Source organism: Penaeus chinensis, chromosome 17 (assembly GCF_019202785.1).
Source record: "Penaeus chinensis breed Huanghai No. 1 chromosome 17, ASM1920278v2, whole genome shotgun sequence".
NCBI lineage: Eukaryota > Metazoa > Arthropoda > Malacostraca > Decapoda > Penaeidae > Penaeus > Penaeus chinensis.
In genome coordinates this window covers 17354452-17366951 of record NC_061835.1, presented here as the reverse complement: position 1 = coordinate 17366951, position 12500 = coordinate 17354452, and the positions used below count along the sequence as shown (strand labels likewise).

At 45.0% G+C, this 12500-nt stretch overlaps 1 protein-coding gene across 2 annotated transcripts in view; it reads right to left on the bottom strand.

Moving 5' to 3' along the window:
- The window catches only part of LOC125033895 (papilin-like), a 44553-nt gene that overhangs the window by 7439 nt on the left and 24614 nt on the right, over positions 1-12500 (bottom strand). For both annotated transcript variants that reach the window (XM_047625467.1, XM_047625468.1), the window contains exons 11-13: positions 8344-8511; positions 5197-5367; positions 3711-3834 (exon numbers count right to left, since the gene is read on the bottom strand). In XM_047625467.1, the coding sequence (XP_047481423.1) occupies positions 3711-3834; positions 5197-5367; positions 8344-8511 (463 nt within the window). The remainder of the gene's footprint in view (positions 1-3710; positions 3835-5196; positions 5368-8343; positions 8512-12500) is intronic.

Sequence of the window (12500 nt, the reverse complement as noted above, 5' to 3'; positions counted from 1 at the left end):
CCTACGGAGAATTTGTGGGCTAATATCGTCTGAACCTGGCGCTTTCTTTGTGTTTAGGTTCTGAAGGATCTCTTTTGTTCTGATGCGACAGATTTGAAGACCAGGGAGTTGTTCATGGCACATTGAGGGTATCTGTGGTGGTGTCCTGTTAGCATCTGGTACTGTCATTTTACAACTGAACATGCTTCCCAGAAGATTAGCTTTTTCCCGATTGCTCGAGACAGTTGTTCCATCGGGCTTGGTTAGTGGAGGTATTGTGGATTCCCGGGTTTCCCCTTGGTGCTCCTTGACGAGCGACCACCACTCCTTGCTGCCTGCTCCTAAAGTTGACAGTTTGCGCTTCATGTCCTCTTGCCATCTGTTGCGGGCCCATTTGCACGTGGCTGTCATTTCTTTGCAAGCGTTTTTGTACAGATTTTTATTATGTCTTGTGGGATTGGCTTTAAACCTTTGCCACAATCTGTATTTCTTTTTGGACGCTTGATGACATCTGTAGCCAAACCAGGCTTGGTCGCCCGGTTTTGTGGTGTAAGTCCGGGAAGGGACGTATTTCTCCTGCATTTCAGCGAGGAGGCGGGTGATGGAGGATGCTTTGTCGTTTGCATTCCCCACCAGGAGAACATCCCAGTCTTGTGACTGAAGTTCTGCCTTCATACCTTTCCAGTTTGCATGGTTCCAAAGCCATATTTTTCTTTGTCTCCTTTCGTCAGCTGCGGGGGCAACGCAAAAAATGTGATAAAACTGCAAGGTGATCTGATGTTCCTATTTTGCCGAGCGATTAGCATGAGATAAAGTCCTCAGTTAGATCCGATATAACAGGGTCGAGAGATCTACCGAGGATGTGCGTCGGGAAATCGACGTAATCTGTCAGTCCGTGAATTGCAAGAAGGTCCTCATATGCTGACTGAATGAGATAGTGATTAAGGTCCCCAACTATTAAGAGATGCTGACAGTTATTGCGAGCCTGAAGGACGTCTAAATTTTCCGTTAGGAAGTCCATCGGTGCCCTGCCTTGCCACTGCGGCCTGTAGTGAGCGCAAAGTAGTAGGGACTCGTTTGACTTTAGCATGACCTTCATGAAGATGGCTTCCAGCCAGTCTGGTAAGTCAACTGTTAGTAGCTGAATTTGCAGGTTCTCTTTATAGCACACAGCTACACCTCCGAAGTTCTTCCCTGTTCTGTCTCTTCTTTGCCACTGTGAGTAGCCTCGTATCTTACCATAAGCAGGTTCTACCTCTGCATTAAGGAAAGTTTCAGTAGCCACTATTATATCGGCACTGATGTTGAGGGCCATGTGAGTCAACTCACCAATATTGGTCCGGAGGCCTCTGACATTAGCAGACAGAACTGAGAGGTGTCTCTGCTTATTTTGAGGGGTTGTAATCAGTGACGCCATTTAGTATACTGGCCCTTGGTGGTTATTAAAGTTGGGATGTGACCAAGAAGGAACAGCGAGTTGATGAGCGGCCCAGTGTGGGGGTGAAAAGAAGTAGCGATGCTGAAGTGGCGGAGATGGAAGTAGAGGTTGAGGGTGAGCTGCTGTTTTCTGTGTTTGACAGCTTCGATGTTCTAACATGAAGTTTTGCAGCTCTCTTTCGAGCAATTCGGCCTTATCTGCAGAAGCCTTCCACCTGCAGCTGTTCAGGGTGTGGCCTCTTGCCTTACAAAAGTCGCAGGGGGCCTTGCTACGGCAGTCCCGCTCGTTGTGTCCTCGCCGTTTGCAGCGTGAGCACACGGGAGGCTCTGGTCTCTTCTGTTGCGCTCTCCGTCCTCCTTGAATCTGCTGACGAGTCTCTCGTCTCGTCTCTGATTTACTAGGAGGTGAAGGCGACTGAGCTCTTTGAGCAGGATTCTTTTTACCGATGGGAGTATGATCCCACCAATCTTGAAGTGCTGGATCTTGCTGAGTTTGTATGGAAAACCCAGCGGAGATCCTATCAGGCTTTGCAGTTACAGCCTTCGATTTTACAGGAGCAGAGCAGTCTGCAATAAGCTCCTTAGCAGAAAGGATGGTGGCGGGAAGATCAGCCAGAGAGAGGCTGCCGTCCACGAATACCAAGAGCTGCTTGACTAACTTTGATATTATAGCCTGCTGTGTCTGGATTATCGTTATATAATCCTCTTGGTTATTCAATTCGTTTACATGTGACAGAGTGGCTTGATCTGTGTGAACGTCCTCCTCTTCGATGACTATCACACTCTGAGTGATCCCTTGCAGTTCCCTTAGATGCTGCGTCTGCGAGCAGTGGAAAGGCTGCGAGGGATCCACGCAACTTGGGTGGCAGATGTTGGGACAGTCGGGAGAGCACGATACGACTTCACTCTTTTTAGTAGATTTTCCACACACGCAGCAGAAATTGGGCGGCGTGTGTCCTCCGATGCCTTCAATCCGCTTAATTTTCTTGTGGGCGTTGGTGGTGGAAGTCCCGGATGTCATCGTGATCGTGGCGGAGAGTTATTCTGGGGCGTGGGGGGCGGGGGCGGGGGCGAATGGCATGCTCAGGGGGTCCGGACGGTGTTAGTTCACCCAGGGTACTGTCCCTGCGGAATCCCCGAGAGCTGTATCACACACCAGTTAGAGAGAGGGGAGTGGGGAAAAGATTAAGAAAAAGACAAAAGAAAATTATGACACGAGTCATAAGAAATATGAAGTAAAAAGGTGTAGCACGGAGATGGTGGAGTCGCTTGGGGAGAGGAGGGTAGTAGTGGTGGAGGTCTGAACTGGCAGTTTGCTCGTCAAACTAGCGCTTGACAGGTAGTTTGTCAGGTCACCACGGCTGGAGGTAAACACGGCCAGGAATATCGAAATAACCGTTATCAGTGATAGAAGATTATACAAAATTTCTCTGATGTGTTTCCTTTTGCGTGTTTTAAGTATTCAGAACACCTTCCATGGGTATTCATACAAATGTATGTTCAGCAACACACTTCGGCAAGGGCTACGGAGATCACAATATCGTATTGTGCAGGAGCTCCAGTGTCATGTGTGCGTATGTTCTTTCTCTCTCTCTCTCTCTTTCCCTCTCCCTCTCTCTCTTCCTTAATCTCTCTCTCTCTCTCTCTCTCTCTCTCTCTCTCTCCTTTTCTCTCTCTCTCTCTCTCTCTTTCCCTCTCTCTCTCTCTCTTCCTAAATCTCTCTCTCTCTCTCTCTCTCTCTCTCTCTCTCTCTCTCTCTTTCCCTCTCCCTCTCTCTCTTCCTCAATCGCTCTCTCTCTCTCTCTTTCTCTCTCTCTCTCTCTCCCTCTCTCTCTCTCTCTCTTCCTCAATCTCTCTCTCTCTCTCTCTCTCTCTCTCTCTCTCTCTCTCTCTCTCTCTCTCCCTCTCTCTTTTCCTCAATCTCTCTCTCTCTCTCTCTCTCTCTCTCTCTCTCTCTCTCTCTCTCTTCCTCAATCTCTCTCTCTCTCTCTCTCTCTCTCTCTCTCTCTCTCTCTCTCTCTCTCTCTCTCTCTCTCTCTCTCCTCAATCTCTCTCTCTCTCTCTTCCTCAATCCTCTCTCTCTCTCTCTCTCTCTCTCTCTCTCTCTCTCTCTCTCTCTCTCTCTCTCTCTCTCTCTCTCTCTCTCTCTCTCTCTCTCTCTCTCTCTCTCTCTCTCTCTCTCTCTCTCTCTCTCTCTCTCTCTCTCTCTCTCTCTCTCTCTCTCTCTCTCTCTCTCTCTCTCTCTCTCTCTCTCTCTCTCCCTCTCTCTCCCTCTCCCTCTCTCTCCCCCTCACCTGTTCTTGTTTCCTGCACAGCCTCCGTAGGAGAATTCGAAGCACTCGTCGCTCTCTCTGTCGTAGAAGTACTGCCTGAAGCTGCCGCTGCAGGAGCCCGCGACTAAGGGCAACTCACACAGGTCTGGTAGACAGATAGATCGATAGACAGTTGGAGGGGTGGGGGTAGATGAGATAGATCAGATGGTTGGATGGAAGGAAGGATGGATTGTTAGAGGGAAATTAAGGTGAATAGATATACAGAGTGAGTGATTGAAAAATTGATAGACATATTCACTTACGGACAAAGAGATGGATCAATTAATTAATAGAGGCAGATAGATATTCATGCATCCGTTTTTACTGCTAAAATGGTAGACAGACACTCATTAGTAGACATGTAGGCGTGGTCTTGACAGGATAGCTAGATAGACAGGCAGATCCGGTGACAATCAGAGGCTTCGACAGAAAGGTACCTTAAGTGCTACCAAGGCCAAACGTGACCAACATCCGACTCAGCGGGACAGACTGATCCATTAAGCGGATACGATTAATCAAGGGGTGATCGCAAGAGACAGGCAGAGAGTAATGATAAGGACAAGCACGGTGGCAGTGATAAGGACAAGCACGGTGGCAGTGATAAGGACAAGCACGGTGGCAGTGATAATAGCAGTGACAATGGCAGTGGTTACGAATAGGACAATCATAATGATAATGGGCAATGGTAATGGCAGTGTTAGTGATGACAGTGTCAATGGTAAGGACAGTGTTAGTCGTAATGAGAATGTGGGCGATAATGACAGTGTGTCCGTGATACCTGGTAGCTCACATACATCTGAAGACGTAACTTGATAGTTGAATAGTCACACAGAGATCTAAATATATACGGAGGCAGGTAAGTAAATATTCTGACGGACAGAAGGAGAAGTTTATGAACTGGCGATGCAGAGAACGCACATTCGCCCGATAGATACAGGGCTATGGGAACGAATAGACAGTTGCACTGGCTGGTTGATTTATCAACTGAAAGATGCAATCAAAGATAAACAGACTGATAAAAAGAGAGGTAGAGAGATTATTTCTTATATAGATAGACTGATCGACTGAGTTGCTGGTAGACAGAGAGGCTGATACACAGGCAAATTTAATAGATAATTATAACAGATACGTAGATGCATGAGCTTGTAAAGACAAGCATGCAGACGAATGAAAGAATCGTGGCAATCACGCGAAGAATGATAATGAAGGTAGATAGGCTGATGAGCAAAAGGTGGCGGGAGGAGAATCGCCTCAATCAAACAACAAACAAACAAAAAAGCAAAAACAAAATCCTACCCGAAGAGATATCTCTCTTAAAAAACACCCGTTTACATAATAGGTAAAGAAGAAAAAGACCCCCACCCCCCCAAAAAAAAAAGAATACAAAACAAAGCTCCCTTGAGAGGGAAATCCCCCCCCGGTAATCCTCACGAAGCCCCGGCCGTGGCGGCGGGCGGCGGCCACTGACCCACGCCCGTCCCGCAGCGGCGCTCGCAGCTCGCCCTGCTGAAGAAGCGGTTCCCGTTGCCATGGCAGCCCCCGTAGAGGAACGGCCTGCAGACGCCGCTTGTGCTCTCGTAGTACCAGCGCACCTGGTGGTCCGTGCAGGGTCCTGAGTCTTGGGGCAGGAAGCAAGACTCTGCAATGGATGGCAACAGCAATGATAGCAATGCTGATAATGATAACAATATGAAAACTAATAATAAGAATACACTTACACTCAGGAGAGAGAGAGAGTTGGCTGTATTTGTAATGGAGGTATCGTCATTATTATCTTTATCCTCATTAGCGTTTTATTACAAGTATAATTATTGCAATAACCATAAACATGATCATTCATAGTTATCATCGTAATTATAATTACTGTTGTTACTACTACTATTATTACTACTAATATCATTATCGCTCCAATTATTCCTATATCTGATATATATATCATCATCATCATCAGCCTGGGTCAATCCACTACAGGACGTAGGCTTCTCCCAATCTTTTCCATCTTTGTCTGACTTGCGTTTTTTGCTTCCAGTCTTGGCCCCCAAATTTCGTTATTTCGTCGCGCCATCTTGTCATAGGTCTGGCCCTTGGCCTCTTTATGTTATATATAATCCATTCTGTTGCTTTCTTTGTCCATCTGTTGTCCTGTCTCCGACATATATGACCTGCCCATTGCCATTTTTTCTTTTTGATGCTCCCGAGTATATCTTCTATTTTTGTCTGTTCCCTGATCCACGTCGCCCTCATCCGATCTCTTAGACTAATTCCCAGCATCATCCTCTCCATCCCTCTCTAGGCACTTATTAGTTTCCTCTCCAGTACTTTGGTTGTAGTCCATGTTTCTGATCCATAGGTCATACCTGGGAGGATGCATTGGTTAAAGACTTTTCTTCTTAAACATAATGGCAAGGAGACTCTTAGTAAGCTACTGTGTTTGCCGAAGGCGCTCCAGCCTAAACTGATGCATCGCTTATTTTCCTGCCTGTTCTCTTCGCTAGATGTGTATGTCTGTACGAGTTGCCTAGGTATAAATACTTGTCTACCACCTCCATTGCTTCACCTTGAACATGTATCTGTTCGAATTGAACTCGACTTTCAGGCTTTCTCTATTCAGATCATTTATTAGTTGCTGCATTTCATATGCAGATTCACTGAAGAGAACAATATCATCTGCAAATCTTTGATTGTTCAGGTATTCGTCCTCAATTTGATACCCTTCCCGGTCCATTCTAGCTTCTTGGAAATTTCCTCAAGGCAAGCTGTAAACAGTTTAGGTGAGATGGTATCGCCCTGTCTAACACCTTTCTTAATTGGGATTTTATCTGTTTCTGTGTGGAGCTTGGTGGTTGCTGTCCCATCTTCGTATATATCTTCTAGTATTTTACAATATACCTCCTCTACTCCCTGTCTTCGAATAGCTTTAAGTACTGTTGGTATTTGTACAGAGTCAAATACCTTTTCGTAATCAATGAATGCCATACACAGGGGTTTCCTATATTCGTTTATTTTTTCTCTTATTTGGGTAAGCGTGTGTATGTGGTCTGTTGTTGAGAATCCACTGCGGAAGCCTGCCTGTTCTCTAGGCTGGTTAGATTCCAGACTATCATAGATGCGAATTGTGATGATTTCAGTGAACAGTTTGTAAGTAACTGAAAGGAGACTTATGGGTTGGTAGTTTTTTAGATCCCTTCTGTCCCCTTTTTTATGAATCAAAATAATTGTTGCATTTTTCCAGGCTTTCGGAATTTTTCCATTGAGAAGGCATTTGTTAAAAAGATTGGCTCGTTTCACTGTTGCAATTTCTCCTGCGTCTATTATAAGGTCTATACTAATACCGTCTTCACCTGGTGTTTTCCCTCTCTTCATGCCTTTAAGCGCTCTCTTTATTTCTTCTGTTGTGATGTTAGGTACTTTTCTAGATACCGCGTTCGTTTCTATCCGTGGCTGTTCAATTGTGTTGTATAGATCCCTGTAAAAGTTTTCCACTACTCTTATGATTCCATTTTTATTATATGTCTGGTTTCTTTATTGCACATATATATATTTGATTTCTCCCTATTCCTAGTCTCCTCTTAGCTGTTTTCATGCTGGTACCTGACATCACTGTTTCATTTATTATTTGAGTATTGAATTTCCGCACATTTTCTCTCTTCTTTATGTTTATAGTTTTTGTTAGTTCAACTAATTTTATTTTGCCCCTATTTGACGATGCTTTCATGACCCTACGTTTTTGCATAAGTTCTTTAGTTTCTATCGAGAGCTTACTGGAGTTTTGTTTGACGTTCTTACCGCCTACTTCAAGTGCAGCTTCCTTTATTATGTCACTGAACTGTTTGTTGATTTGGTCAATGTTGAGATCTTCGTCGCTGAGAAGTGAATATCTGTTTTGGATGTTAATGCTAAATTCTGTCGCTTTGGTCTTCAAGTTAGCTAAGTTTGGCTGCGGTTTTCGTATTAGTTTATTCATTTCCCTTCTGAGGTGTAATTTAATTTGGCCTCTGACCAACCTATGGTCGCTTGCAACATTTACTTTATTAATAACTTCCACAATTTTTACTATATCACGCCTATTTGAAATTATGAAGTCAATTTCGTTTTTGATGTCCGATGCCGACTTCCATGTCCACTTCCGCTCTAGTCTTTTTCCGAAGAATGTATTCAAGATATTGAGTGATCGAGCCTCCTCAAAGTCGACTAGTATTTGTCCCCTCTCATTCCTAGTGCCTACTCCATGATATTGTTTATCTTGTTGTTCGTCTGTGTATGTGTGTGTTTAGTGGTTCCATGCTGTATGTTCTGTGTAGTGTTTCTGCAGAAATTCGGTCTCGAAATGTTGAGCCGTGTACCTAAAGTAATGCTTTGTTCTGTACTCATTGCATTAGGAGTGTTTGTGTGTTTGATATTGCAACCAGTGGGATAGCTGTGTATTCTAGAATGGTTCTGACAGTTGTTTTGTAAAGTCTTAGTTTTGTTTGTGGTGTGCAGCATGAAAAGTGTTTTAGTTTGGTTAGTGTTATTTGTGCTTATATTATTAAGGATAAGTCCGACATGCGAAGCGAAGTTCGCCGACTAATCAGTCATAATGATAACAACCAATTAGTAAGCAGGTCAAACTTACCAGTACTCTCGCACTTCTCTTCGCAAGTCTGTTTGTCTGCAAACCTGTTGCTGTTTCCTAAGCAGCCGCCATACTCGAAGAACCTGCAGGCTCCGACGTTGGTGTCATGGTACCAGGACGGCTTGGAGCCGGAACAGGGCCCTATCGCGCGGGGAAGGCGGCAGGCTTCTGTAGTTGCAGAAAAGGAAAGAAATCAGTGGCAGAAATGGAAAGAAAATGTGGATAGTGTGAAAGATTCTCTCTTTCTCTTTTCACACATACTCTCTCACTTTCCTCCTCTCCCTCTCTCTATTTTGTCCTTTCTCATTTACACAGAAGCGAAGCAGGAAGAGAGCTGCAGAGAAAGAATGAGGCATGGGGAAATCTTGAGTGAATCATGAACAATCTGCAATAACTTAGGAAAAAAAAGTCGCCGACTTACGATAATCCTGGTTAAATCAGCGATATATCACGTAAACACGTAAATTCCTCTAAAAAAAAAAAAAATCTTTGAAATTTCTCTCTAGCAACCAAGGGAGGAATATAATAGTTTCCTGTTATTTTTCTCGGTTTTCTAGAAGTTATGGAAACATTCCACAGCTCCCATAATTTAACCTAAAAAAGGGCAACATGCTGGCAATCAGGCCCTTCGACTGCATTTCCTGCATGTCGGGATCGGCCAGACAATCTTGAAGTTGAAAGAGTGAGCCTAACATTCAGGAGGACTTGGAAGGCAGGGAAAAGGCAGGATAAAAATACCATTTTCATTCTTCACGTAACCTATTTCCTCCTATGTCTTTTTTCGGTCTTCCAGAAGTTGCTTAACACCTTCAGCATAAGGTTGTTCTAAACACTGTGGGAAAAGAATATATATATATATTAATGGCTAATAGAACCTTGACTAACAGTGCTGGTCAAACAAAACAATCCTTGCATATATACAATACAGAATATGGTGCAAAAATCAAAATCAAAAGTATTTTGTTACCAGACAGAAGGGGAACAAATTATATCTTTGTACTATACACTGAAATTAATCTGTCTTCCCTTCGTTACTCTTTGTGGAACACTACGTCTGTCGAAAGGCCAGACCCCAGAGCGATGCACAGTATGTCTTGAAAAGGCAGACAAAGGGAGCAGTCTGTGGGAGTGGGAAGTGGGAAGACACTGACCCGACTCTCGAACTTGTGAAAGATCGAAAGATCTGAGGAATGCCAGGGTGGACGCAATACCGCGGACTTGATGGACTCGAACTCTGGATCAGCTTCACGAATTACACCGCAGCCGAATGAGAGGAGGAGCAAGGGCGATTTAACCTTGGTTACCTCCAGAGGCGGCCTCCTGGCAGGGCCAGCGCAGCAGCCAGGTATGCACCAAAGGCGCCTACAGGACAGAATATATGACGTGACTCGCCTACACCGTCCCTGGTTCCATATTATGTCCCTTTCTCGTTCTTCACAGGGAAATGGGGATGAGGTGTCAGCAACACGGGGGCATTGTCGTCTCCGAAGTGCAGGAACGGCGGATCAGCAGACAGCGCCACGAGCTGCGACACTCAAAGGCTGGATGGCAGAGCCAGCAGGAACAAGGCACGCTCAATAATTGCTACTTCTGGTGCTAAAGTATGATGACCCAATAATTTAAGTTATTGATTACACTTTGTAGCCACCATGATAGGGAGCAGGACATGGGGCACGAAGGAGATATGTAGATCTCAGTGATCTAGGCAGACTCTGAACACAAAGCACAGGTGTCTGCGATGACTGCCAAGGTGAGGGGATTGTGGCAAGATCTAAACTAACGATGAAAGAGCGAGGCTGCAAACTGGAAAGGGGTCGACTTGATGATGTTTGTCCTTCAGGAATGATTGAAACTTCACCCAAAAGGATGGATGCTGGGGAATAGTCGATACACTATGTTCGGTGAGGATGTCGTCGACTGGGGAGTCAGGAAGTGAGAAATTCCATGTGTAAGGACTCAGTCTCATGAGCTCGGAATTGAGATCTGTCGTTAGTGATTGATCCCCCTGGGGAAGGGGCCTGGGCCAAATATAAACTACATATTTAACCCAGTCACGCCATATGGCATCTAATCTTGCTATGGCTTGTAGAAGACCCCAGTCCGTATGGCATGTGTTCTTGTCAAGATGACTGACAGCAGATTGTTGTTTTGCCCCAATAGATGTCACTGCTGATGGTTTTACATGATTGGTTGATAATTATGTAATGTGTGTAATTATGAGATATTTAATTATAACAAATAATTTATGACATGTAATCATGTGATTTGCTTATGCTAGGTTGCGTGATTATGATGAACTAGCATTGGCTTTGATTGGTGGATTAGGTCGCATGGTATGATATGACCTGATTGGTTCCTTATCTGATTCTCGGATGACTTTGAGGCCTGCGAAAGGCCCAGCGATGACGAGCTAGATTATGTGTCAGCAAATGACACAACCCATGACACCACACTGGATAGTGATGAGCCACTTGCTCAGTACTCTATCCAAAAAATGGAATAAGAATGCGCTTGGGACTCCACCTATAAGGCAAAGAGAAAATGTCCTGTGGCAGCAAATTTTCAAGGGGCACTGTGTCATACAGGAGCTGCTGGATGAGCTTGATACGCATATATTTGTCCACAATTGTGCTATATTCAGGCAGTAAAGGTAATCAAGATGCCTACATAAACTGATCCTTCTTATTGTTTGTGTGCAGATTTGTAGAAGCTAATGAGAAGACCTGAAGGCATGGCCGTAGGTGGCATCCAGTGACAACAGTTAAGGTACATCTGCCTGGCTCATGGGCCTCAATTACAAGCCACAGTTAACCCACTATTGGTCCTGGAACCCGGGGTTCCATATGGAGATCTTCCTCTCCACCATGCCTTGTTGAGAGATTCTAGCAGATCTCCCGTAATCTGCACTTTGTTGACAATGAGGCAGCATATGCTAAGGAAGCTGAGGCCGATCTTAGACTTCATTGGGTCTCGATTCCAGGTGGTGTACACATTGGGACAGAATATCTAAATAGACGAGTCCCTATGGATGTTCAGACATTCAACCCGAGTAAGCGGAATCAGTTTGACATCAAAGTTTATAAACTCTCAGCCAGTGACGGTGTAAATGTGGGATACATCTGTTTTCCGCATATATAAAAGAAAAAGGGTGATATGCCGTCCTCCCAGAAGGCAGTAGTCGATTTGATGGAGGCAGGTGGGTTCTTTGACAAGGGGTATACCATTTTCATGGACAAATGGTATACCTTCCCGGTATTGTTCCACTACCTCCAGTCCCGGAAAACGGGTGTAGTCAAACCATCGCCACATGCCTCGAGTCCTGAAGGTGAAGAAAAAGGGTGATATGGACTTCCAAAGTTCCCAAAGTTGGATGCTATGCTTGTCCTGGATTGACGCAAAACCAGTGAAATGCTTAGCTCAGTTCATGCCACAGCAATGGTGCAACGTGTGAAGCCCCAGTGTTGCTGAGAATAATGCAGGGATCAATTGGCCTTCTCATACCACTGCAGTGGTAAAAATATTCTGCTATCTCTACGACTCTGATACCATCAACACCTTTGCAGTCTACAAATGCTGGGGTGTCAAATGGTGGAGCAGGCCGATTTCAGGGTTGACCTGGCTATAGGAATCATAAACCACGGGGGCGACCTTCTATTCTGTTCAAGGCTACAAGCAGAACTAGATAACTCTCTAGTCGCTACAGTCTCTACAGCATAATTACTGTTAGCAGAGGAGGGAAGAGGTAGATATGACGTTATTGCATAGGGGCCCAAATCTGAAGGATGCGCGAGATGTAGAAGGGGACCTGAACATTCTCCCTCATTGTGAAGAGGTTGATTTTGAGTACTCCGAAGCAATGTGAGAGGTGAGCAAAGAGGGACGACTTGTACAAGGTGCCTGCCAGATGTGCTGCTGTCAGGTATATCAAGTATCAGTGGACAAGGATAAGATTCTCTGACTCTGAGGAGAATCTTCTGCAGTTATGAGAAAAAACTTTTGGGGTTGGCGCTGTACGAAAGAGCCGCTGGTGAAGGGGAAGGAGTCGGCGGCTCGACCGAGGGGTCCAAGAAGAGTAAGGGAGTCCTGTGCTGCCAACGGAAAGGGGGGTATCAAAACACTCACAGGCCTCGAAAACGAAAAAGAGCTTACTCCAGGAA